The sequence below is a fragment of the Prinia subflava genome, chromosome 3 (assembly GCF_021018805.1).
Source record: "Prinia subflava isolate CZ2003 ecotype Zambia chromosome 3, Cam_Psub_1.2, whole genome shotgun sequence".
Classification (NCBI taxonomy): Eukaryota; Metazoa; Chordata; class Aves; order Passeriformes; family Cisticolidae; genus Prinia; species Prinia subflava.
Window position 1 is genome coordinate 106,685,136 of NC_086249.1, and position 27,196 is coordinate 106,712,331.

Sequence of the window (27,196 nt, forward strand, 5' to 3'; positions counted from 1 at the left end):
GTGGGTGCTTAGGAGAGGAAATCTTAACTCTGCTGGAAGAAGTAGGGACAATTCCCAGTGGATTTGTTGTCCGTATTTAAACCAGATGTGACTGATGTGTCCATCCAGTGGCACTGCTGGCACAGCCACCGTGTCCCCTAGCCTACAAGCACCTCTTGACACAAACTGGGTTAATATTTCCTAAAATATTAACAGTGAGAGGGAATTCCTCTGCTCTTGCTTGTTTTGCGAGGTCCAAGGGCCATGGCTGAGCGGGTGCTGGTGATCGGCAGTGGCGGCAGAGAGCACGCCCTGGCCTGGAAGCTGGCCCAGTCCCCACACGTCAAACACGTGTTTGTGGCTCCAGGAAACGCAGGGACAGCTGACAATGGGAAAATCTCCAACTCAGGTAAAAAGGGGGAATAAAATCCCGGTCCAAGCCAGCAGCACTGCAGCAACTGAGACAAACCAAGCGGGGAGGTACCAGTTGCTCGTCTTTACTGGTGCCACAAATGAAGGCACAGATTTCTTTTTTATTTTGTGTTTTGTTTCTGAATTTCAGAGCTGCCTCCTAAAACACCCTGCTCTGTTTCTTTTTAGCCTTGCTGCTTAAGTTAGTGAGGCTTATATGAGACTGTATTTTTACAGCTCATCTCTTCCACTTTTGTGCTTGAATTCAGTGACCAATTCCACTGAAACTTAACCCAGGAACAGAGGGCTCAAAGTTCTTAATTCTGAATAGAAACATCTCTGTGTCTCTGCTCAGCAAAATTTAGCTGCATCACCCAATGCTTTGAGTAAATCTCTACTCAGCTGTTGAAACTCAGTTTCTTTCCAAACCTTAACTTTTATTTTTAAAGTTGCTGTTGTTGTGATAAGCAGCTTTTAAAAATATGTCATGATTACTCATGGCAAATAAAATAGATTTAATCAGTTAGCAGATGTGTATTGAAAACAGTAGTGCAAATCAGAGTTGTTCCCAGTTCCTTTTGGACTCGGCTATTATTAAATATTTCACCTTGCCCTTCGTGGGCTGTTTCATGATTTTAATCACACTGTTAGGGGGATGGAAAAAGCCCTTCTCATCTCCTGTCTCTTATTTAGGCTTTACAGTCATCAGTTAATTATTTTTTCCTTTTCAGCTGTATTAGTGAGCAATCACACTATTGTTACCCAGTTCTGCAAAGATCATAACATTGGGCTTGTGTTAGTTGGCCCAGAAGCTCTCTTGGCAGCTGGTAAGTTCATAAAATAATTAAATAAACCTAAGTTGACAGAATATATATATACATTATATTATAATATTATAAATTAACATAATATAATAATATCAAATCATAAAATTATGGTGACAGAAAAAATCAGCACCTTGATTCTGCTTTAAAATGGGGGTGTGTAACTGTGAGTGTGCTTAAGAGCTAAAGAGCCTTAAAACAACAGGCTGAGAAGGCTCAGTGGATACTCAGAACCTCATTTTGAGGGTGAATGAATTATCTGAGACAAAGGGTGTTGGAATTCTTGTCTCTTTCCTGCTCCAAGGTCAGGGCGAATAAAATTCAGGAGACGTTTTTGAAGTCTCACTCTGAAATTTATTATCCTTATTTATTACAAACTCACGAGATTTGAGTTCTCTGTAACAAGTGGAGAAAGGGAGCCTAAAATGGCATCTACTCAAGGTTATTTAAGCCTTAATTATCCAATAACAAGTTGACATCTATATTATTTATGTCTCTAATCCAATTGTGATCACCCGAAACCCACAATGCAGACCTCTTTCCCCCAATAACAGAAAAGCACCCAGATTCGTGAAGAAGAAGGAAGAAGAAGGTGCAAAAAGACAACTAATCCACACCCAAAGTTCTCCATCTTGGCTTCAAATATTACTATATACCAAAATCCCACATCTAAGTTTTTCACCCTGTGAGATCTCACATGTAATAAATGCCAATCGCTTGTTTTAGAAACTTATGAAAGTTTAATAAGAATAAAGTGGTTATATAAAAAAATAGTAATACAAATATAATAATAATAAAGGTTAAACAATTTAGAGTTAGGACAATTAATAAGACAATAAAAGCAAAGAGTTACAGCCCGGGCTGGGTCCCCCTTCCTAGACAAAAATCAGTCAGGAGAAGGACCCTGTTAAAAGAGAATTTACCCCTTAAGAGGAGTCACCTCATGATTATGCATATTTTATTTAAAACAAGATATTTTGCCTGGTACTTGTCAAAAACTTTCTGTTAATCCCCAGGCACCTTTGAGTCTAAGTCAGGCTTGAAGAGGTTGTTTCTGTTGATTAGGAAGCCACAAATCCCTCTCCTCTGGAAAATTTAGGGGTTTCTGTAATTGTTATCTCTGTGCAAAGAATTTCTTGGTTATCTTCTCTTTTTCTTTAGCTAAAAAAGAATATCTCACACACATAGTTCTTATTTTGATTACTAAATCTTAATTACAAAACTACATTTACTATATTATTCAAATGTTAATACAGCATAACTTTTCAACCTAGCATAATACATATAGTAAATATCTGCGTAGAGCCATATAATATGCATTTTTCACATCACAATACCATCCAGACCACATCCCCATGATCCCAGTACTGTCACCCATTTTTGGAAGCCTGTTTTAAGTCCTCAGGTCAAACGCAGCAGTGAGTTCTGTGCCTGTCAGCACAGAGTCCAAAATTCTCAGCCCCTGGAGTTGCCACAAAAGGGAAGTGTAACAAAGGGACACTGGGAATCTCCTTTTGTCACACGGCCCAAGGAGCCCCTCTGGTGCTCGTGCTGTTTCTGTGTGTTATAAATGCCAATACGATATTCCAATTAAAATAATAATTTGGTTTCTAAATAAAGATCAAATCACAGAATTTCGAAAACCCACCAACAGCGGAGAAACTTGACAGAGTTTTCCCGGGAAATGCCAAGGGTGAACCGTGAGATACAGGGTCTGACAGCAGCTATCTCCCCCAATGGTTCACGAATTTGCCTGGTTCAGGGCTTGGTTTTTATACACTTTATTCTGCCCTCGGCAATATTTCCCCATATTTCCCATTGTTTCCTGACTAGCTATACCAATTCAGGAGTTTCCCCGACCAAGCAGAAAAGAGTTCTTTTCTCAGTTCAAATGTTAATGTCCAGTTTCTATAGATCCTTATGGTTGATGAATGATCGAGATAAGGATGATGTTGCTTGAGGGTCTGTGAAGGTGGAAACCAAGGTGTGAGTTGCTGATGCCACCTTATCTCAACAGGTCCCCTCCCGGTACTTGAGAAGGCTGCAGGCTTTCCCGGAAAAGTCCTTTGTTCTTTTCTGAATGGAGGCGACTGCTTTTCAGGGTTGTTAGCTTCACCATCTGCTGCAAGGTCTCCTAAAACATAGACTTTTACCTGATATAAATTTATACAGTTTCGTAATTTTCCAATTTACCATAATGTGAAAAACGTGAGATGATTAATTCATGTTCTTATGGTAAATTGGAAAATGATAAAGCTGTATAAATTTATATCAGGTAAAAGTCTATGTTTTAGGAGGTTTCTCCATTCAGAAGGGAACAAAAGACTTTGCAGCCTTCTCAAGTATTGGGAGGGGACCTGTTGAGATGAGCCGGTATCAGCAACTCACAACTCAGGAGCCACTTGCACAGACCATCAAGCAATATCACCCATATCTCGAACATTCATCAACTATAAGGACCCATAAAAACTGAACATTAACACATGGGCTTGGGAGGGGAGCTCTTTTCAATCCGACCAGAGACGAATTTGGGTTTGAATAACTAACCAAGAAACAAAGAGAAATATGGAGAAATATTGCCACAAGCAGAATAAAGAGTATAAAAACCAAGCCTTGAACATGGCAAATTCGTGTACCCAGCTAGAGACGGCCAGGGTCTGTGTCTAAGAGTCACCCTTGGCTCTCTTTTTCCCGGGAGAAACTCTGTCAAGTAAGTGTCGCTCTTTGTGTGGGGTTTTTATATTGCTTAAAATTCTGTGATTTGCTTCCAAATTTTGTGATTTGAATTTTTAATAAACCAAATTATTGAATTTAGAAATAAATTGCCCTAGAAAATGAATAAGAAATAATAAGAACATGAATGAATCATTTGACATTTTTCACATGTGGCTCAGGCATCGCCGATGACCTGCGGGCAGCAGGAGTCCGGTGCCTGGGGCCCTGTGCCAGGGCAGCCCAGCTGGCCTCCCACAGCAGCTCCAGCAGAGCCTTCCTGCAGCGCCACGGGCTCCCCACGGCGCGCTGGAGAGCCTTCAGCAGCCCGCAGGAGGCCTGCAGGTTCATCACCAGGTAAAGGTGCTGCCTGAGCCCCTCTGCTTGTCACCTGTGTCACCTGTGCCCCTGGCCTTCTCCTGGGGCTTGGGAACTCCTCAGCGCTTGTTCTACCCCAGCAGCAGCGAGATTAATGAGCTCTGTAATTAGAGATGGTGATGAAGGTGCAGGGCTGGAGCCCCTCTGCTCTGGAGCAGGCTGGGAGTGCTCACCTGGAGAAGGCTTCCAGGGCCTGAAGGGGCTCCAGGAGAGCTGCAGAGAGACAATTGCCAAGGGCTGCAGGGACAGGAGCCAGGGAATGGCTCCCAGTGCCAGAGGGCAGGGCTGGATGGGCTCTTGGGAATCAGGAATTGTTCCCTGGCAGGGTGGGCAGGCCCTGGCACAGGGTGCCCAGAGCAGCTGTGGCTGCCCCTGCATCCCTGGCAGTGCCCAAGGCCAGGCTGGACACTGGGGCTGGAGCAGCCTGGGACAGTGGGAGGGGTCCCTGCCATGGCAGGGGTGGCACTGGATGAGCTTTAGGGTCACTCCAACCCTTTTTTTTTTGTGATTCCATCATTCTGTGAACTGCAGCAGGTTGATTTTTCTGTTCTCAGATCCCAGCTCTTCTTCTTCTCCATCTGCTCCTTCAGGATGCTCAATAAGCCATTCATAAGGAAAAAAAAAAATAATGGAGAGAAATATTTCAGTGAATCTTTCTGTTAGTTAAGGGCTGAGAATCATTTCTACCAGACAGATACCAGGAAAATGCTCTCTGAGGATGATTTGGAAGGTTCTGGTCAAATATCCACAGCTAAAGGAGAACAGTGTTATTTCTTTTCCTGGGGGTTGTGTTCCCAGGCTCTTGTCCTTGCTGGCAAGTGCTCCATGTGGGATAAACTCGTGGAACCTGTGGAGGTTTTTTTTTAATAAAACCAACACTTTCACTGTTTTTGCTCTGTAAGAATACCCAGTTTATGCTGCTGCCACATGGAGACAAGGCCAACACTTTCTCTGTCAGCAAGTGCAAGGCTCCAAAGGGAAAAGTGTCCCAGGTGTGCACAGGGAGAAGGGGAGAAGGGGAGAAGGGGAAACTGTGTGGTATGAACTGGGGTGAAGTTTAACCTAATAGAAATCACAGTGTGGAAAGGAGAGTCAGGTGTTCTTTCAGGAAACAGGAAATTCAGAATCAGCCCTTCAAAAAACATTTTATTTGGCTGTTCACAAGCCAGAGGGTGACAGGGTAAAGTTAAAATACATTAACTAACAGGGTGATGCTTTGTTCTTTTTTAACTTCATGGATTTAGTTGGTGTTTCAGAGTAAGTGGGGAAGTTCTGGAGGTGCAGTGGGACTGTGGGGCACACACAGGAGCAAAGTGGTGATTCCCCTGGATTCCCTGGATGCAGAAGGGATGTCTGAGCCTCTCTGCCTCCCTTACAGCACAGACTTCCCTGCACGGGTGGTGCGGGCACGGGGCCCAGCGGCCAGGAGAGAAGTGACCATTGCAGCCAGCAAGGAGGAGGCCTGCAGAGCTGTCCAGGAGATTCTGCAGGTGGGTGAATCCTTAACTAATCCCTGCCAGCACAAGTCTTGGTGTTCTGTACTCTGGGAGTTTGTAATTCCAGCTACAGGAGGCAGGTATTTTGGGAGAAACTTGTTCATTTGACTCAAGAGTTTCCCTGGGTCTCCTCAGGTTCCTCCTGTGTGCCCCGGGCAGGGCTGGGAGCTTTTGTGACTGAACTTCTGTTCCAGCCTTGAGTCCTACTTCCCTGCCCCTCCAAATTGTATTTTTTCCTTCTCTCCTTGCCTGATAAGGACTATTTCAGTGTTGCCTCCTTATGTCCAAATGAAATTCCTTTGGATTTCCCTACTGGCATTCAAGCAAGCTGGCAATTCTCATATACACTGGGTTTTTTAAAGAAATGAAGAGAGCATTTAGGCAGTGGATTCATGTCTGCTCACTGGAGATTTATTTTATTTTGTTCTGTCATTTACAGGACAGAATGTTTGGAGAGATGGTTGTTATTGAAGAACTGCTCCAAGGGGAAGAACTTTCTGTATGTGATTGATGGTGTGATGTTTTTTTACTCTTTGGCATTGTTGTTGTGCTTCTGCATAAATGCCCAAGTTAATTGTTTCAAATTTCAATTTTTTTGTTTATTTTATTTTACTTTCACTTAGGGAAATGTAAATCTGTTGCATATATACGATGCAATCTAAGCCCTGTGTCATGCTGACCAATGCATGTTGTCAGTAGATTTTTCTTCTATGTTAACAATGACATTGCATTTATAGTGGTTATTTTAGAGAGAAAATCGTGGGATTTTTCCGCTAAAGTGACCCAAAACGTTTTCATGGGCTTTGCCTTGGTAATTCTTGTTACATCCATAACTTTGTGCTGATATTTAGTGCCTCTTTTAGGCTATTCACATGCCAGAGGACAGGCATGTGTCCATAGGGCTCAAAACCTAACTCATCAAAAGGGAATTGTAATGACAGCCACCATTCTCATGGTAATTTAAACATGAGAAAGAAACAATGAATCCTTCAGGTCAATGGGCTTATAGCAGAATAAATGGATCTTACTGGATGCTGAGAAATTCTTTCCTCAGAGGGTGGCAGCCCTGGCACAGGTGCCCAGAGCAGCTGTGGCTGCCCCTGCATCCCTGGCAGTGCCCAAGGCCAGGCTGGACACTGGGGCTGGAGCAGCCTGGGACAGTGGGAGGTGTCCCTGCCATGGCAGGGGTGGCACTGGGTGGGATTTAATGTCCTCTGCAGTCTGGGCTTGTGCAATTTCTACATTTTGCAGCAGAACTGAGCCTCAGCCTGTGCCCAGCAGCGCTGTCCCTCGGGCCGGGCTGCCGTGCCCTTTGTCACCGCTGTCACCGCTGTCTCCCTGCAGTGCTCCTGCTTCACCGACGGTGTCACCGTGGCCTCTCTGCCCCCGGCCCAGCCCCACAAGCGGCTGCAGGACGGGGAGCGCGGCCCCAGCACGGCGGGGATGGGCGCCTATTGCCCCGTGCCCCAGGTACAGCCCCTGCTGCCCTGCTCAGCCCTGGGGCCCTGCCTGCTCCCCATCCCCTGTCTGCTGGAGGGGATTCCACGGCTCAAACCTCAGTAGTCATCCTTAGGGGTTTAATTAAGCCTCTCTTTTACCTCTTCCATTATTCCTAAACTTTGTGTTTCTCTGCTCCCATTAGCATCAGGTCAGAAATCCCTGCAGAATTCCCTGTGTGCCCTGACCATGGTCTGGGGGTCCTTGTTGGTTCTTAAAGCACTGCTCCAAATAAGCTGCTCCAACACATTATCAGTGTGGGCTTCTCCAGGGTTGTCAGTCCCAGACCTCCTTCAGAAACACCCAAAGCACCTTGGGAGGCAGAGGAGTGATTTCCATCCTTCGCACAGCAGCACCCCAAGGGAAGGAGCAGGGGGTGGGACAGCAGCAAACAGCTCAGGCATCTCCTCAGCCCAGTCCTGCCAGCAAGGCCAGCAGGTGCCTTGGGAAGGCTGAGCTGGAGCAGAGACTGGGCAGAGCTGGAGAATAAAGCAGAGATTTATTGAAAGGCCTTTAAGGACACACCTTGGGCAGGACAGGGCCTGGCCAGGGCTACACCCAAGGTGGACCCAAAATAGTCACAAAATGGACACAAAATGGACACAAAATGAACCCCTGGTCACGAGGTCTCACACTTTTCTAAGTTTTGGTCCATTTGCACATTGGGGTTTAATTGTCCAATTCCAGCTGCAGGTTCTGCAGTCCCATCCTTCTTGTTCTCTCCCTTCAGCCCCCCTTTTTTGTGCTTTTGGGCTGAACACTTGTCCCAGCTGTCCTTGGTGTGCAGCAGGAAAAGGATTTGTTTTGTGTCCCTGCAGTGTGCAGAGCTGAGTGAGCCTGAGTGTGAGCTCAGAGCTGCACCCTGGGCAGCGCAGGGGCTGGAATACAGCAAAGATAAAAATTAAAGGCATCGTCATCACTGCCTCAGTGGCTTTGATTTGGTTGTCAGGTTCCAGAAGCTCTTCTAGAGCAAATCAGGGGTTCAATCCTCCAGCACATCGTGGAAAGCTTGAGACAAGAAGGAGCAGCCTATGTAGGTGAGTGAGCACCTGAAAACCAAGGTAAGCCCCTATCCAGGTCACTTCCATTGTCAGAGGCTGCTTCTGAATTCCAGATGGTATTTGTTTAAAAAAAACCCCTCAGCAGCAGCTCATTTTTCATGCAGTGTTAAGCCTCACTCATTTGGTTCACAGCTCTCTGCTTGGGAGAGAACTTTGTCCTTTTCTCCTTAAAATCTCCATGATTTTATTAAATATTTTTAAATAAAACAGATTTATTTGCAGTTCAGGGCACACAGAACAGTCCTGCTGTGCTGCTCACTCCTGCACACAACAATGTCCCTTTTCACCAGATCTTTATCCAGAGGTCCTTTTGGAAAAGGCAAGTGGTGCCCACAGGTGTCACTTAATGCCAAGGGCTGCTGTTGGCACTGGAGAGATCTCAGACCTCTAAAGAGTTGAGCTCCCACCCACATCTTCAGTTTTTGTTTTTGGGGGCTTTTTTTACAATGCCTGAGTAAGGATGGAGTGGGAGCTGAGTAAGGGTGGAGTGGGAGTTGAGTAAGGGTGGAGTGGGAGTTGAGTAAGGATGGAGTGGGAGCTGAGTAAGGGTGGAGTGGGAGTTGAGTAAGGATGGAGCTGGGTGCCAGAGAACCTTGGCTTTGTGGGGTTTAAAACGTGGTGTCCTGTTCCTCGGGTGGCTGCTTGTCACTTTTATGGCTATTTGGGAATTGTTTTGACTTGCATCTAAGTGCTTGCAGAACTCCTGCTCCTAACGCCTTCCGATCTGCAGAAATGAATCCCACACTCCAAAATGCTCTGTTTGATTTAAAGGAGTTCTTGAAAGAAAGGAAGAAGTGTTGAAGTTCATTTGCTTGGCTCTGCTCTTTGTGTCCAGGTGTGCTGCAAACAGGTTTGATGCTGACCGAAGAGGGGGTGAAGATTTTAAACTTTAAATGCCAGTTTGGGGATCCCCAGTGTCAGGTGAGTGGAGCACACCGGAAAATTAAAGATGCTCTGTTCTTTTACCTCTTACTGTTGGGTTTATTTCTAGGGAAAGGTCTGGATGTGAACATCTTAGACAATTTCTGAGGTAACTTTAAATTTTGGCTCGTCAGCTCCTGTGAATTATTAGTTAAAGGCTTTAAGTTAAAACATTGTTCCTCAGATTTTGTTTTTCTGGATAGAAGCAGAATGGGAGGGGCCTAAATTCATGTTCCCTCTACATAACATAACTTCACACCTTATGTTTCTAAATTTATGACCGGTGCCAAAAGAAGCTGCAAATTAAATGCTCACCCAGAGTTCCCATATCTACTGGCTTGGCACATACAGATTTTATTCCATCAATTGAATTCTCCCTAAGGTGAATTTCAGCAAGCCAGCAAAATAAGAATTAACTTCCATCACTCCGAAAACTTTCTACAGGTAATTCTCCCTCTGCTTAAAAATGATTTTTATGAAGTGATCCAAGCAACAATTGATGGCAAACTCAGCAGCTGCATGCCAGCCTGGTCAGAGAACAGAACTGCTGTGTGTGTGGTCATGGCCAGCCCAGGATACCCAGGAGACTCTGAAAAAGGCATGGAGGTCACAGGTAACTCTGGGAGGTTGTTAATTATTTAATTACAGCGTAGTCCTGCAGTGGGTTTGGATTTACTGCTGCTCCCAGGGGTCTGTACAGCTTCTCCAAACCTCCCTCCCCACCAAGCTCCTTGTCCTTGGAATGCTCCTCCATTGAATGACAGGTATTCAATATTCATGTAAGTATTCAATATTCATCCAGATATTAGATATACATTTATTAGATACAGATATTCAATATTAATATCAATATTAGATATAGGTATTCAATATTTATATGGATGTTTCATATAGATATTCAACAGATATATTCAATATTAATAAAGATATAGATATTAAATATCTGTGTAGGTATCTAGTATCTATATATATGTTAGATATAGATTTTAATATTAATATGGATATTTGATATCAATATTCAACCTTCATATAGATATTAGATAATCAAGATCCATATAGATACTCAACACAGATATTCAGGATTCATACAGGCATTCAATATTCATTTAGATATCAATACCTATTGGATATGGATATTCAATATTCATACAGGCATTCAGTGTTCATTTAGATATCAATACCTATTGGATATGGATATTCAGGATTCATACAGGTATTCAATATTCATTTAGATTCAATACCTATTGGCTATTGGATATGGATATTCAGGATTCATACAGGTATTCAATATTCATTTAGATTCAATACCTATTGGCTATTGGATATGGATATTCAATATTCATACAGGCATTCAGTGTTCATTTAGATATCAATACCTATTGGATATGGATATTCAGGATTCATACAGGTATTCAATATTCATTTAGATATCAATACCATTTGGCTATTGGATATAGATATTCAATATTCATACAGGCATTCAATATTCATTTAGATTCAATACCTACTAGATATGGATATTCAGGATTCATACAGGTATTCAATATTCATTTAGATTCAATACCTATTGGCTATTGGATATGGATATTCAGGATTCATACAGGCATTCAATATTCATTTAGATATCAATACCTATTGGATATGGATATTCAGGATTCATACAGGTATTCAATATTCATTTAGATATCAATACCATTTGGCTATTGGATATGGATATTCAGGATTCATACAGGTATTGGCTATTCATTTCCTCTGTTCCAGTACTCCTGGTTGAGGATCTCATGAAGATGTTTACAGTGTTTAAAAACAGAGGGAACTGTTGCAGAGCCCTTTCCTCCTGGCTCAGCTCCTGCCCCAGTCCCAGCCCCTCAGCTCCTGGCCAGGGCTCCCCAATTTTGGCAGCTCTGTGGGGACCCTCCATCGCTGGGGACAAGGTCGTGCTCTGGGGCCTTGTCCCTGGCAGGGTTTCTGACCCCTGCTTGTTAATCATAAAAAAGACAGTCAAATCAAGGGATTCAATCCATTCTTTTGTTATTATCCTCCACTTCGCAGTTTCCTGGGCTTTATTAGTTTGCATTCTCTTTTTCACACTGAATCACATATTTTTAGATGTTCCTCCCAGGGGTGCCCAGGGTGGGATTGTTGGGGTGTCCTGTGCAGGGCCAGGGGTTGGACTGGATGATCCTTGTGTGTCCTTCCAGCTCGGGATATTCTGTGATTCTCTGGTTTTTTGAGAAACTTTTTATTCTGGAGTATTTCTTAAAACAGGATGCAAAGGGGTTGGATTTCCTTTGAGGCAGGGCCAGGGGGAAGAATCCTTTGAGCCTGTAGGAAGGAGAAAACTGTGCTTGGTTCTCGTTTCCCCAGGTGATGGCAGCAGTTCCTCCCCTTCCCTTATCCTTCCCTCAAAACAGGAATCTAAAAGAACTCCTAACCTTTAGCAGTTTTGCTTCCCTGTGTCAGACCAGCCTTGGAGTGTTTGTGGGGCACCAGTTCCAGTGTTGTAGGGAATTGTGTGGAATGAGCAGGATGGAATAGTGGGGAATGCTGAGGTAAAATCAGCATTGATGGTGAAATGTCAGGGAGAGGGGAGAATCCAGGCAGGAGATGGCTGTAGATTGTGATTTCCTGCCCAAATCGTCCACAGTTCCCCAGACAGCACAACTTTCCTGGCACAGGGCAGGGTTATGTCCTCTGGTGCCTCCTGGATCCCACATTTCTGTTCCTGTGGGATTTCATTCTTTACATTTGGGCTGCCTCAGACATGCACATGTAGGGGAGAGTCCATGGAGGCTCCAGGATGAGCAGAGGGCTGGAGCAGCTCTGCTGGCAGGAAAGGCTGGCACAGCTGGCATTGCTCAGCCTGGGCAGGAGAAGCTCTGGGCTGAGCTCAGGGTGGCCTTGCAGGGCCTGAAGGAGCCCCAGGAAAGCTGCAGAGAGACAATTGCCAAGGGCTGCAGGGACAGGAGCCAGGGAATGGCTCCCAGTGCCAGAGGGCAGGGCTGGATGGGCTCTTGGGAATCAGGAATTGTTCCCTGGCAGGGTGGGCAGGCCCTGGCACAGGGTGCCCAGAGCAGCTGTGGCTGCCCCTGCATCCCTGGCAGTGCCCAAGGCCAGGCTGGACACTGGGGCTGGAGCAGCCTGGGACAGTGGGAGGGGTCCCTACCATGGCAGGGGTGGCACTGGGTGGGCTTTGAGGTCCTTCCCAGCCCAAACCAGTCTGGAATTCCCTGATGCTTTACTGGATGGCTCAGAAGAGGATTCCTGGGGCCAGTGCCTTTCACTGATGGTGCTGTTTCTCAGAAAAAAGCAAAGGTGAACACATCGTTGCTCCCCCTTGACTAAATAAAGGACTTCAGTCCTCACTGTCTTGTCCACAGAAGGTAATGGATCCGGGGAAAGGTCTGGAAAACACATCCTGGGTGGAGCAGGGGTCTGAGGCTGGAGAAAAGGAGTCTCAGGGGGGACCTTGTGGCTCTGCACAAGTCCCTGACAGGAGGGGCAGGGACAGGAGGAGAGGAAATGGCCTCAAATTGCACCAGGGGAGGCTCAGCCTGGAGATTGGAAAGGAAATTTCCCTGGCAGAGTGGTCAGGCCTTGGGCTGAGCTGCCCAGGGAGGTTTGCAGTCACTGTCTGTGGGAGTGCTCAGGAGGAGTCTGGAGGTGGCCCTTGGGGACAGGGTTTGGGGGATGCTGGTGGGGCTGGGGTGGCACTGGGTGGTCCTGGAGGGCTCTTCCCACTTTGATTCTGAGATTCAAGTCAACAGAGAATGCAATTCAAAATCCTCAGAGAATTCCCTTTGTTTTTGCAGGGCTTCTGCAGGCCCAGCAGCTGGGGCTGCAGGTGTTCCACGGGGGCACAGCGCTGAAGGATGGCAGGGTGGTGACAAGTGGTGGCAGAGTCCTGTCTGTCACTGCCGTCCGGCAGGACCTGCTGGAAGCCGTGGGAGAAGCCAACAGGGGTGTGGCCACCATCCACTTCCAGGGGGCCACCTTCAGGAGGGACATTGGGCACCGGGGCCTGCGGCTGCTGCAGCAGCCCCTGTACGTGAGCACAGCCCCGAGCCCAGCCCAGATGTTCCTTCCTGCCTTGCACATCTGGGCCTGCAGAGAGGGGCACTGCTGCTGCCAGCACGTCCTTCCCTCCCCACAGGGCCCTGGTGTACAAGGACAGACCCGTGGCAGCTGGAACCAGCGGTGTTTGGAGCCATCTGCCACAAACATCAGCTCTGAGAGGCACCAGGGCAGGTAGGACGGGGCAGAATCTGGGAATTCCCTCAGTGTGTTGGTGCTTTTCTCCCTGGGGGTGGCAATTTAAACTGAGCTTGGGAAACTGGGCTGGGCTCAGCACAAAGAAAGAAAATTCATTTCTGCCTTGTCACTCCTCTTGTGATTAATTAACAAATGCCTGCCTTGCCATGGAGGTGATTGTGCTTCTTAGAGGTGCAAAATGGACAGGAATATAACGGAAACAAATAAATTAATAAATAAAATAACGGTACTGGAAACCCTGGAGCAAAGGAGGCTCAGGGGGGACCTTGTGGCTCTGCACAAGTCCCTGACAGGAGGGGACAGCCGGGGGGGCCGGGCTGTGCTTCAGGAACAGGGACAGGAGGAGAGGGAACGGCCTCAGGCTGGGCCAGGGGAGGCTCAGCTTGGGCAGCAGCAGGAATTTGCCCATGGAAAGGGAGCTCAGGCCTTGGCAGGGGCTGCCCAGGGAGCTTTGGAGTGCCCATCCCTGCAGGTGTCACCTGGAGGTGGCCCTGAGTGCTCTGGGCTGGGGACAAGGTGGGCCTGGGGCACAGCTGGCACTGCCTGGCCTGGGAGGGCTTTGCCAGCCTCAGGGATCCTGGGATAATTTTCAGTTCTCTTGGTGAGTTTTGGGTGGTTTATTTCCCACAAACCCAGTCTGTGTCCTGTTTGTACTTGGCAGGAGGTCGCTCAGAAGGAGGAGGCTTTGCTGCTTTCTTTGACCTGAAGGCGTCTGGATATGAGGATCCCATCCTGGTGTCCCAGACCAAGGGCCTTGGACCCAAACTCCAGGTAATTGGCAGCTCCACTGCAGCAAAGCTGATGTCACCTGCCAGGTGCCACAGCCAGCCCCACCCATGGAAGAGGATGGGGTTTGGATGGGTTTTAAGGCCCCTCCCAACCCAAACCATTCCATTATTCTATGATAATATTCCAAAAAGCAAACAAACAAACAAAAAAAATCTCAAAAGGACAATTTCTAGGTAGCTATGGCTGGAATTTGAATTAATATGAAAAAAAAAAGCAAAATAGATTTTTCTTTTTTTATCTGCAAGAAAATGAGCTGTTTTCTCTTGATTTCAACTAGGTAATGCACCAGGTTCTGTCCTCCCATAGTGGCCTGTAGTGATTCCTTTCAGAGAAAAGAAGGTTTCTGCTGATTTCACTGGTTAATAATTTAGTTTTGCCTGTTTCTCGCTCCCACCATGTTTTGCAGGTTGCCCAGGTCTGTAAAAGACACGACACCATCGGGCAGGACCTGGTGGCCCTGTGTGTCAATGACCTCCTGGCCCAGGGGGCCGAGCCCCTCTTCTTCCTCACTCATTTGACCTGTGGCAAACTGGACACTGAAGTGCTGGAAACAATCAAAGAAGGAATAGCTGAGGCTTGCAGGAGTGCAGGGTGTGCTTTCCTGGGTATGGACCCTCCTCTCCTCTGGGATTTGAGGGGTGTGAGGTTGAATTTATCACCAGAGGAATGGACTTGGGAGGTGGAGGCAGAGTGTGGCCCTGGAGTTGTTGGTTTCTATTTGGTGGAAAAAAAACAGCTGAGAATTTGTGCTTCAGTTCTTCCTTGTCTGTAAAATGGGTCAGCACAGAAAGATGGGGCTTAGTGTTTGTGCCCTTGGATCCTTGTTTTCCTTCTCTATCCCTGAACAAAGGAGAACAGAACTGGAAGCCTCACATCCGTCAATGTTAATGTTTCCATGCCCTCTCCCATGCTCAGGGAGGTGCCACTTGAGTACCAGAAATAATAATGACAAAAGCACTTCTTCTTTCATGAAGCTTTGTTTTGTTGGAGTCCTGAGGTGAAGTGACAAACCAAGAAGGATTTTAGAAATCTGTCAGAATGTTCTTAGGCTGTATGTCCCTGATGACTTCAGGAGATGCCATAAATTTAAAATGGTGTTACAATAATGGCTTTGAGCTGAGGGACGACAGGGTTGGATGGGATATGGGGCAGGAATTGTGGGTGGGGATGGGGTGGGATGGAATTCCCAGAGCAGCTGTGGCTGCCCCTGCATCCCTGGCAGTGCCCAAGGCCAGGTTGGACACTTGGAGCAGCCTGGGACAGTGGGAGGTGTCCCTGCCATGGCAGGGGTGGCACTGGGTGGGATTTAAGGTCCCTCCCAGCCCCAATCCTTGTGGGATTCTGGGATTGTAAAACGAGCACCAGCAGGAGGTGCTGACCGCTCTCTCCCTTGCAGGCGCGGAGGTGACGGAGGCGGCGGCCCCGTGTCCCCCGGGGCGCTGTGACCTGGCCGGGTTCGCGGTGGGCGCGGTGGAGCGGGGGCAGCGCCCGCCGGGGCTGCGCAGAGCCGAGGAGGGGGACGCGCTGCTGGGGCTGGGCTGTGCCAGCATCCCCGGCTGCGCCTTCGGCGTCGTGCGCAGGATCCTCCTGACATCCTCCCTGCACTGCTCCTCGCCGGCCCCGGGCACCTGCGGGGGCACCACTCTGGGTCTGCCACCTTTCTTCCTAAAGTGTTTCCAGGACCAGCTCTGGCTGTGCCATCCTTCCTCCCAAAGCACTGCCAAGCCCAGCTCTGGCTGTGCCATCCTTCCTAAAGCACTGCCAGGGCCAGCTCTGGCTGTGCCATCCTTCCTAAAGCACTGCCAGGGCCAGCTCTGGCTGTGCCATCCTTCCTAAAGCATTGCCAGGGCCAGCTCTGGCTGTGCCATCCTTCCTAAAGCATTTCCAGGGCCAGCTCTGGCTGTGCCATCCTTCTTCCCAAGGCATTTCCAGGGCCAGGTGCTGCCCAGGGCTGTGCCCATCAGCCTGGGTTAATCAGTCTTTGGGGTCAGGCTGGTGCCCACTGCTCTGCAAGGGTGGGCAGCACTTCTGCCTCCTTCCCAAGACCTTCTGCAAGGACTGGGAGAGTTCAGGGAACTTCCACCTGTTCAGGGAAGCATTCCCCAAAACACGATCTTTGAAACAAATTCAGTGAATTCAGCCTGGGGAATGGAAAGCTCTGGGAGAGCTCAGAGCCCCTGCCAGTGCCCAGAGGAGCTCCAAGAGAGCTGGAGAGGGACTGAGGACAAGAGGTGGAGGGACAGGACAAGGGGGGATGAGTACAAATTGAAAGAGGGGAAATTTAGGATGGATCTTGGGGATAAGGAATTGTTCCCTGGCAGGGTGGGCAGGCCCTGGCACAGGGTGCCCAGAGCAGCTGTGGCTGCCCCTGCATCCCTGGCAGTGCCCAAGGCCAGGCTGGACACTGGGGCTGGAGCAGCCTGGGACAGTGGGAGGTGTCCCTGCCATGGCAGGGGTGGCACTGGGTGGGCTCTGAGGTCCCTCCCAGCCCAAACCAGTCTGGGATGTTTTGATCCTAAACCTCCCATGAGGTTTTGAACAGGACTGAGCTGACGGAGCTGTTGTTTGCAGGAGATGTTCTGCTGACCCCAGGGAAGATGTTCAGCCCTGCTCTGCTGCCCGTCCTTCGCTCGGGGCACGTCAAGGGCTTTGCCCCCACGGCCGAGGGGCTCCTGGGGGGCATCTCCAGGCTCCTGCCCGAGCACCTCAGCGCCATCCTGGGTGAGTTCCTGAGGTGTTCCTGAGGTGTTCCTGAGGTGTTCCTGGGGACAAAACTCAGGCACAGCACGGCCTCGACCCTCCAGCCTCAGCTGTGGCATCCTCAGAATTGTCCCCCCAGGCAGGTCCTTTCCAAGGGGTGCCAAAACCACTCCTATTGCAAGTGATGAGCCCCACTCTTTGTTGGAGAAGGGAAATTCCAGAGGAGATTGAGGGCAGCACATCTCTGTAGGACAAAAGGTGCTGGTGGAGATTGTGTGTTCCTCAGGACACAAGCAACATTTTGACCAACTACTGAGGTTTGGTGGGAAAAGAAATTTGCATCATTTGCTCCACACACACATTTAATGCACTTTTTTGGTAGCTTCCCCACAACATCTGACATCTGTGAGTAACGCAGAACTTTTTCTGGTGGAGCCAAATTGGGCAAAGAATTCAGAAGTTCAAAAAAGTCAAGAAAATCATGTTCATGTTAGTCTAGAAATACAGTGGGGATGAGAGGGGGAAGGAAAGGTGTCTGAGTTGGGTTTCTCTAGAATGAAATTGGAAAGGAAAGAAAGAAATTTCCAAGGCCAGGTTGGGCACTAGGTCTTGGAGCATCCTGGGATAGTGGAAGGTGTCCCTGCCATGGCAGAGCATGGATTGAGATGGGCTTCAAGGTGCCCTCAGCTTGGGCAGCAGCAGGAATTTGCCCATGGAAAGGGAGCTCAGGCCTTGGCAGGGGCTGCCCAGGGAGCTTTGGAGTGCCCATCCCTGCAGGTGTCCCAGGAAGGGCTGGAGGTGGCCCTGAGTGCTCTGGGCTGGGGACAAGGTGGGCCTGGGGCACAGCTGGCACTGCCTGGCCTGGGAGGGCTTTGCCAGCCCCAGGGATTTGGGGATTCTGTGGCAGCAAGAATTGGTCTCTACCAGCTCTTGTGACACATCACTGCCACTGCAGATAGTAAATAATAAATAACAGCAAACATTTGTGCTGCCCACACACAAATTTCAAACTTTTCCAGATGCTCTCAGCTGGAAGATGCCTGAAATCTTTGGCTGGCTCTACAAGGAGGGAAACCTCTCTGCAGAGGAGATGGCTCAGACCTTCCCCTGTGGCCTCGGGGCCGTCCTGGTGGTGCAGAAGGAGCTGGCCCAGCACGTTCTCCAGGACATCCAGAGGCAGCAGGAGGCCTGGCTGGTTGGGAAGGTGGTTGCCCCTTGTCACACAGGTGAGCAGTGTCCTCGTGGGACTGGGGAGAATCCCTGTTCCAAAGTTTGTGTAGTTCACACCACTTTGCTGTTGTTTCACTAGGCTGGAGGCTACTGGACACCTCCACATCTACATTTCAGAGTTAAATAAATGAGAAATGAGTTCTTGTTTCAGAGTGGCGGCACATGGATAACCTCTTCCCCTCCCTGAGGCTTCAGGAAAGCCTGTGCTGATTGTTCCAAAAATCAGTGGATGTTTTACCACTGGTGGTCTGTTCCCCTCCTGTCCACCCCTTCCCAGATCCGTGTAAGGGCTGAGGACAGGACACAGCTTTGTGCACTCGTGTGTGGTGAGGGTCAGTCTGAATCCTGTGTGTCACTGACACCCAGCAGGACAGGAACCAAAACCCCTCTGGAAACCCAACAGTTGGGCAGCCAAAATGTCACCTCAGCTCTGCCAGCATTGTTTTAGTATCCTTTTGCAATGTGAGAGGTATAAAAGATGGGACTAATCCTTGAGAAGGCCATAAACAACTCTGTGAGCAGACAACAGCAGAGACCAGCACAGCTCCTGTGATCTGGGCTGCTCAAGCCCTGAATCCCTTTGGAGCTCCAGCTGTGCCTGCATAAATTCATTGCTGATACAATTTCTTATCATTGAAACACCATTAATAAACGACACAAAGTCAGTTTAGAAGGAAAGGTAAGGTCTAACCCTCTCCTGGTGTGTTTGGAGCAGGTTCTCACGTTGAGGTGGAGAATCTTGCTGAGGCCCTGCAGCTGAGCTGCCCCCAGCAGCCGCCGGGCGACAGCGCCGCCGAGAGCCCCGGGAGGAGGAAGGTGAAGGTGGCTGTTCTTGTCTCTGGAGCAGGTGAGTGCCCCTTGTCCTGGCACAGACAATGTCCTTACACTCTGGAGAGGCTGGTTCAGGTGTGGCCTTCCCTTCAGTGGCACCTCCAGGCCCTTTGAACTCCAGGCTCCCACCTTGCAAGTCAAGGAGCTGTGTTGCCCTGCTCAAAACCTGAGTTTTATCAGTGCCCCACCCTCAGTGCTGCTTGTGGCTGAGCAGATCTCGGTCAGAGCTGCAGCTGGGAGCCCCTGTGTCCTGCTTTAGGGCAAATCTGGGAGGAAACCTCCAAATGGGGTCTCTCTGGAAAGCAAACTCAAAGTCTACCACCACTGATCTGGAAAAAGAACTTCCTCAGAGAAAAGTGGAAAAAACTATTTATTTAACAAACAAAATGCCCACAAGCATAAAGAATGAATGATATGAAACAATAAAACCTCTCGCTGCTCTGAAGAGAGATGGCAAACCTGAGGAAATCCTTGTTGTGGCTCAGCTCACTCAGTTTTTATCAGTCCCAGCCCCTCTGGAGGTCCAGGCCCTGCAGGTGCCAGCCCTTGGGGCTCTTCTGGGGTTTGCAGTCCAGAGCAGATTTAAACAGTCCCAAGAAAAAGGAAAAAAAAACAGTCCAGGGAACTTCTCTGCCCTAGCTAGCTAAAACTAACTAAAAAGCAAAAAAGATCTCTGTCCCAGCTGCCAGTCTGTGCTTCCGACTGTTATGAACGGATCAGCCAATTTAATAATTAAAGGAATTTATTAAATAATCAAAGTAAAATTGGAAAAACTACAAGCAAAACAGCGCTGAGCCAGGTGATCGGTGCTGGGTGAACTGGGTCTGGAGCCCACAACTCTATACCTCTGTGGTTCACCAAATACTGCTTTCACAGGGTCCTTTTTTATACACTTTTCAGGCTTTGCAGGACACCAAGGGTCTTCTTGTTTCTTCTTTTTAATCTTGTCCCTTTTTTCGTATATTCATGCATGTTCCTTTCTTGTGGCCACTTCTGACAAAAGTTTTCCCGGAATACCCTTACCACTGGAATCCTCTGGAATGTCCTTTTCTCGAATATTTATCTCATCATTAATGCATATCGCTGGGGTTTCACCAGAGGAAAAATCCTCTGGAATATGCTTTTTTTGGAGACAGAAATCCATCCCTGGTAGTTGAATACTTTTTCCCTTATCCCCTGGTGCATATTGCTCCTTCCCATCACTCGGCTTCCATTAAAAGATACGAAAGTTTTAGCCCTTAGCAGGAATTTATTTTATAGCATATAACGTATATAACGCACATTTATACCATATTTATTTGATGACATATGTTTTATAAGACATCTTTGTGACATGTATAAGTGCTGAGGTGTCCCGCTCTCTCCGCTGGAGGCAGGGCGCTGCCGGCGCTGATCGGCTCCGCGCGGGAGCGCGGCAGCAGCGCCCGCCTGGTGCTGCTCATCTCCAACCGGCCCGGCGTGCCCGAGCTGCGCTGCGCCGCCCGCGCCGGCATCCCCACAAGGGTAAGAACCACTCCCTGCAGGGTAAGAACCACTCCCTGCAGGGTAAGAACCACTCCCTGCAGGGTAAGAACCCATCCCCATGCGGGTAAGAACCACTCCCTGCCAGCATCCCCACAAGGGTAAGAACCACTCCCTGCAGGGTAAGAACCACTCCCTGCAGGGTAAGAACCACTCTCTGCAGGGTAAGAACCCATCCCCACGCGGGTAAGAACCACTCCCTGCAGGGTAAGAACCCATCCCCACGCGGGTAAGAACCCATCCCTGGTGGGGTTAAGAATACCCCCTCCCTGCCGGGTAAGAACCCATCCCTGGTGGGGTAAGAATACCCCCTCCCTGCTGGGTAAGAACCCATCCCTGCCGGAATCCCCACCCGGGTAAGAACCCATCCCTGCTGGGTAAGAACCCATCCCTGCCAGGTAAGAACCCATCCCTGCTGGGTAAGAACCCATCCCTGCCGGGTAAGAACCCATCCTCACCTGGGTAAGAACCCATCCCCACCTGGGTAAGAACCCATCCTCACCTGGGTAAGAACCCATCCTCACCTGGGTAAGAACCCATCCCCACCTGGGTAAGAACCCATCCTCACCAGGGTAAGAGCCCATCCCCACCTGGGTAAGAACCCATCCCTGCCGGGTAAGAACCCATCCCTGCTGGGTAAGAACCCATCCCTGCCGGGTAAGAACCCATCCCCACCTGGGTAAGAACCCATCCCCACCTGGGTAAGAACCCATCCCCACCTGGGTAAGAACCCATCCCCACCTGGGTAAGAACCCATCCCCACCTGGGTAAGAACCCATCCCTTCAAGGGTAAGAACCCATCCCCACCTGGGTAAGAACCCATCCCTTCAAGGGTAAGAACCCATCCCCACCTGGGTAAGAACCCATCCCCACCTGGGTAAGAACCCATCCCCACCTGGGTAAGAACCCATCCCTTCAAGGGTAAGAACCCATCCCTGCCGGGTAAGAACCCATCCCTGCCGGCATCCCCACCCAGGTAAGAACTCATCCCTACTGGGGCAAGCACCCATCCCAACCCGAGTAAGCACCCCTCCCTACCGGGGTGAGCACCCTCATCCTCACTGGGGTGAGCACCCATCCCTTACAGGTTAAGTGCCCCTCCCCACTGCCTGTGCGTTCCCTCGGCCTCTGCGCGCTCGGGAAGGGCTCGCTGAGCTCTGAGGTTTCAGTTTCCCCATGGATGGAGCGCAGGGAGTCCTCGCTGAGCTCTGGGAGCTTTTCCCAGCTCGGCAGCGAGTGCTGCAGCCCAGGGAAAGGGATTTAAGTGGAGGATTTGGGTCTGAGATTGCAGCCCGCGAGTCCCACGCTTTGGCTGGAATCAGGCAAACTTCAGGTTCTGCACAGCACAGAAATGTGAGGTCTGGTGGGCTTATCCCTGCTTAGAATCACAGAATCCCAGGATGGTTTGGGCTGGGATGGACTCTAAAGCCCACCCAGTGCCACCCCTGCCATGGCAGGGACACCTCCCACTGTCCCAGGCTGCTCCAGCCCCAGTGTCCAGCCTGGCCTTGGGCACTGCCAGGGATGCAGGGGTAGCCACAGCTGCTCTGGGCACCCTGTGCCAGGGCCTGCCCACCCTGCCAGGGAACAATTCCTGATTCCCAAGAGCCCATCCAGCCCTGCCCTCTGGCACTGGGAGCCATTCCCTGGCTCCTGTCCCTGCAGCCCTTGTCCCCAGTCCCTCTGCAGCTCTCCTGGAGCCCCTTCAGGCCCTGGCAGGGGCTCTGAGCTCTCCCTGGAGCTTCTCTCCAGGATGAAAGCCTGTGTCTCACATTGTGCCCAGTCCCTTTCAGTGGCACCATACAAGCTTCCTCCTGCCTGTGGGCCACAAAGCAGCTCTTTGGGGCAGGAATTTGCTCTGGTTTGTTCCACAAAAAGCCCTGGCAAGGACCATCAGCATTGTCTGAGAACATCCCATGACTTGGGATGTCAAAAGCAGGAACTCGCCCTTCTGACATCAAGTGGGTTTGAGCAGTTGTTTTTACAGCTGTGCACAGATGGAAATAAACTCTGCTAGAGTCCCTGCCTGGAAAGGGTTCAGCAGTTCCTTCAGCTCCTGAGTTGGATCTACATGACATTTTTCTGACTCATCTCTAAAAAAAAATTTATCAAAATTCACTCACAATTTTCACAGGCAGGAGCATGAAGTTTTGTGAGCCCCCTGTTTGAAGGTCCTCAGGAGAATCAGGAATCAACACTCATCTGTGGGGCTGAAAATGGGAGGTGGAGTGGAAATAAAGGACTTCCTCCTCCCCTTACCAAGAGGGTCTGCCCAATTGACTCCAACGACTCCCTGGCCAATCATTCCAGTGCCTGACCACTCTTACAAGGGAAAAATTGTTTCAAATCTCCAATCTGAACCTCCCCTGGTGCAATTTAGGGCCATTTCCTCTCACCCTTTCACTTGGGACATGGCAGAAGAGACTGACCCCCCATCACTGCACCCTCCTTTCAAATCGTGGAGTGTCCTGGAATTAATCCAGGAAAACTGAGCTGTTTCCTTGATGTGGCTCTTGTTGTGTTTGCCTGCTGCAGGTGATTGATCACAAATTGTACGGGAGCCGCTCGGAATTCGACAGCACCATTGACCGGGTCCTGGAGGAATTCTCCGTGGAGCTGATCTGCCTGTCAGGATTCAGCAGAGTTCTGTCCGGCCCCTTTCTCCGAAAATGGAAAGGTAAGAAACGAAATGGGAAAGAGAAACCAAAGCAGGGGTGCTTGGTCTCACCAGGATTCCATCATCAGAGCTCCTTGTGCTTTGATGAAATCCCTCAGCCCTGCTGGCAGGGCTGGCATTCCAGCAGGGGGAAACTGCCCTGGGCTTCCCCTGGCACTGGGGCTGTGGTGGGATTCTGCTTCCCCTGGCAGTGGGGCTGTGGTGGGATTCTGCTTCCCTTCCCTGGCACTGGGGCTGTGGTGGGATTCTGCTTCCCCTGGCAGTGGGGCTGTGGTGGGATTCTGCTTCCCTTCCCTGGCACTGGGGCTGTGGTGGGATTCTGTTTCCATTCCCTGGCACTGGGGCTGTGAGGGGATTGTGGTGGGATTCTGCTTCTCCTGGCAGTGGGGCTGTGGTGGGATTCTGCTTCCCTTCCCCTGGCAGTGGGGCTGTGGTGGGATTCTGCCTCCCCTGGCACTGGGGCTGTGGTGGGATTCTGCTTCCCCTGGCACTGGGGCTGTGGTGGGATTCTGCTTCCCTTCCCCTGGCACTGGGGCTGTGGTGGGATTCTGCTTCCCTTCCCCTGGCACTGGGGCTGTGGTGGGATTCTGCTTCCCCTGGCACTGGGGCTGTGGTGGGATTCTGCTTCTCCTGGCACTGGGGCTGTGGTGGGATTCTGCTTCCCTTCCCCTGGCACTGGGGCTGTGGTGGGATTCTGCTTCCCTTCCCTGGCACTGGGACTGTGGTGGGATTCTGCTTCCCTTCCCTGGCACTGGGACTGTGGTGGGATTCTGCTTCCTTCTCCTGGCAGTGGGGCTGTGGTGGGATTCTGGCTGAGGATTTTCAGAGGAACCCCTCGTGCTGCCTCAGCAGTGAGAGAGGGGCAAAATGGGGCCCCTCAAATTGGGGTGGGTCTGTGCCTTCCCCAGGGGAGGAGTTTGATCCTGTCCCTGCCAGGGAGCTGTGCTGGGGAATCCTGCTGAACTCAACCCCTGCAGTTCCCACTCAGAGAAAAATGGGAGAAACACTGATTTATGCATTCCCAGGAGGGATTTCTCCCTCCTGTGGTGCCCTGCACGCCCTGACACAGCTCCATGTGTGCCCCAAGTGAGCAGTGAGTTAATAAAGGGTGAGCAGTGAGTTGTGCCAGCTCCTGAGGCCTTGCTCAGGAGTTTCTCACTCACTGACAGCTTGGACAGGCTCCTTTGGGAATGCTGCTGCACCCGTGCTCCTGCAGGAGCAGAATTCCCTCAGATCAGAGCAGCGCTGCTCAGGGTTTGGACTGATGAGCACACCTCATTTTATTTTTAAGGAGATTCAGTTCAAATTATCAATTTTTTTTTCTCCTCTCACACTGATTCCCAGGGAAAATTTTGAATGCTTCTCCATCACTTTTCCCACTCACCAAGGATGGAAATGCCCATCAAGAGCCCCTGGAAAGTGGATTCAAAGTTGCAGGCTGCACTGTGCATTTCGTCCTGGTGAGTGGCCTCAGAACTGGGAAGTTAGGAAAATCTGGAAGTTAGGAATTTGCTTTTTTCTTTTCTTTCTGGGGGTAGAAACAGGCTGAGGTAACAGGAATGTGTGGGGACCTTGGGATTGTTACCAGTAAAAACCAGGATGATTTGGTGTTGCCTGAAGCCCTGTCTCCTTCCCTTGCATTTTGGGGTGGGTTTTTTTCCATTCCTCCTCCTCCCAGAATGTGCCAGTGATGCCTGGAGAGGCTGCCTGGAACAGGGGCTGGGCAGAGCTGAAGGAATAAAGTGGGGATTTATTGAAAGGCCTTCAAAGGATCCACCCTGGGCAGTGCAAGAGCCCGGCCGTGGCTGCACCCAAGGTGGACACAGGGTCACGAGTGTCACACTTCTATAGTTTTGTGTTATTTATTTATTTATATTGGGGTTAATTGTCCAATTACACTGCAGGTAATGAAGTCCCATCCTCCCAGGTTGCTCTCCTCAGTTCACTGCTGTTTATACTTTTTTACTTACACCTGAGGCTGCAATGCTGTCCTTGGTTGTGGGGCTGGAGAAGGATTGTTTTGTGTGGCTGAGCTGTGAGGAGAGCTGGCCCACACTTTATAAAAGTTCAGAGTTCTGCACTAGTGCAGTAGAGAATCTGGGAAATGGGAAAGCTGAGACTGAAGGCAGCACCAGCCCAGGTGTCCTCCCGCTGCACCCCTGAGGTGCCAGCACTGTCCCCTCACGGGGGTGTCCCCTCACAGGGGTGTCCCCTCATGGAGGTGTCCCCTCACAGGGGTGTCCCCTCACAGGGGTGTCCCCTCATGGGGGTGTCCCCTCACGGAGGTGTTCCCTCACGGGAGTGTCCCCTCACGGGGGTGTCCCCTCACGGGGGTGTCCCCTCACAGGGGTGTCCCCTCACGGAGGTGTCCCCTCACGGGAGTGTCCCCTCACGGGGGTGTCCCCTCACGGGGGTGTCCCTGCCTCACACCCCGCAGCGCTGTGCTCCACGCACACCCCCAGCCCTTCCTCAGCCCCTTCCCCTTCCCCAGCCCCTTCCCCTTCCGCAGCGCTGCGGGCCCTGCCGAGCCCCGTGTGCCCGCAGGAGGAGCCGGGCGCCGCGGCCGCCATCCGCCGGGAGCCGCTGGCGGGCGGCGCGGGGGCTGCGCTGGAGGAGCGGCTGCGGGAGGCCGAGCTCCGGGCCTTCCCCCCGGCCCTGCAGCTCGTGGCCAGCGGCGCCGTGTGGCTGGGAGCCCATGGAAGAACCTGCTGGAGGCGGGAGAGCCAAAGGCCGGGCCCGCAGGAGGAGCAGGGAGCGGCCACGGAGGAGCTGGAGGGGCTGTGGGCAGGGCCCTGAGGGGCTCTGCTCGCGTCCCCTCCTCTTCCCTTCTCCCCATGTGCTTCTCTTGGATGTATCCGTATCCCAAGCTTCCATTCCCAGCCTTTTCCCTGAGCTCGCAGCTTTCGTTAAACCCCCTTGGAAAATCCAGGCTGGTTTGGAATTCCTTCGTTCTGTTTTTAAACCTGCCAAGGAGAAAATGTGTTACATGGACTGGGCTCGAGCTGTAAAACTGATCTGCTGCTTCCGAGGGGAGTTCACCCTTCCAAGGGCTCCATTTCAGGGGCAGAGCAGCGGGAGCCTCCCAGAGGAGCCCCAGAGAGGATCTGCTGCTGCAGGAGTGGGACAGCAAAGCCGTGGAGCTGCCGGAGAGATCCAGAGGGGCCACGGGGCTGCTCCAGGGCTGGAGCCCCTCTGGAGCCAGGCTGGGAGAGCTGGGGGGGCTCCCCTGGAGAGGAGAAGCTCCAGGGAGAGCTCAGAGCCCCTGCCAGGGCCTGAAGGGGCTCCAGGAGAGCTGCAGAGAGACAATTGCCAAGGGCTGCAGGGACAGGAGCCAGGGAATGGCTCCCAGTGCCAGAGGGCAGGGCTGGATGGGCTCTTGGGAATCAGGAATTGTTCCCTGGCAGGGTGGGCAGGCCCTGGCACAGGGTGCCCAGAGCAGCTGTGGCTGCCCCTGCATCCCTGGCAGTGCCCCAGGCCAGGCTGGACACTGGGGCTGGAGCAGCCGGGGGCAGTGGGAGGTGTCCCTGCCATGGCAGGGGTGGCACTGGGTGGGCTCTGAGGTCCCTGCACACCCAAACCTGGTGTGACTATGAAATCCCATTTCACATCAGCCTCTCATGGCAAAACATCAGAGTCTGGATGAAGGTGCCTGTGCTGGAGATGGGTATTGGATTTGGGACAGATCCTCTCTGCTGGTCTCTCTGGCAGTGATCCAACAGCTCTGGTCAATAACGTGAGACTGATTTCCTGCACAGGCAGTGATTTCACTCCTCCAAGTCTTTATTTCCTCTGCTTTCCCTGGCTGGAGCTGTGTGACCTCCCTGCCCACCCACAGCCCCCACACCATGTACAGCCCCTTCCCTCCTCCCCCTACAGCCCTGGGAAATCAATTCCAAG

At 50.6% G+C, this 27,196-nt stretch overlaps 1 protein-coding gene across 6 annotated transcripts; it reads left to right on the plus strand.

Moving 5' to 3' along the window:
* Positions 1-243: 243 nt before the first annotated feature.
* LOC134548449 (trifunctional purine biosynthetic protein adenosine-3-like) lies at positions 244-27,091 on the plus strand. 6 transcript variants are annotated; one of them, XM_063393243.1, is made up of 21 exons: positions 244-388; positions 1,122-1,217; positions 4,109-4,283; positions 5,683-5,794; positions 6,240-6,299; positions 7,145-7,270; positions 8,247-8,334; positions 9,194-9,279; positions 9,724-9,892; positions 13,092-13,323; positions 13,433-13,527; positions 14,213-14,322; positions 14,747-14,945; positions 15,737-15,988; positions 16,912-17,061; positions 18,060-18,266; positions 18,986-19,117; positions 20,474-20,604; positions 23,158-23,299; positions 24,644-24,759; positions 25,791-27,091. In XM_063393243.1, exons 1-21 carry the CDS (start codon positions 244-246, stop codon positions 26,856-26,858), a joined length of 3,891 nt encoding a protein of 1,296 aa, XP_063249313.1. In that variant the 3' UTR covers positions 26,859-27,091. The 6 variants fall into 6 exon arrangements, with proteins under 6 accessions (XP_063249313.1, XP_063249314.1, XP_063249316.1 ...); XM_063393244.1 differs by having other exon boundaries at positions 25,809-27,091; XM_063393246.1 differs by having other exon boundaries at positions 26,361-27,091.
* The last annotated feature ends 105 nt before the right edge of the window (positions 27,092-27,196 follow it).

What these genes read in the sequence shown, in the direction of transcription:
- LOC134548449 (XM_063393243.1), top strand. Translation starts at nt 244, where the DNA reads ATGGCTGAGCGGGTGCTGGTGATCGGCAGTGGCGGCAGAGAGCACGCC. An exon ending in AGAAGGAGCAGCCTATGTAG is followed by an intron (nt 8,335 to 9,193) that starts GTGAGTGAGCAC and finishes CTTTGTGTCCAG; the next exon opens with GTGTGCTGCAAACAGGTTTG. An exon ending in GCCTTGGACCCAAACTCCAG is followed by an intron (nt 14,323 to 14,746) that starts GTAATTGGCAGC and finishes CATGTTTTGCAG; the next exon opens with GTTGCCCAGGTCTGTAAAAG.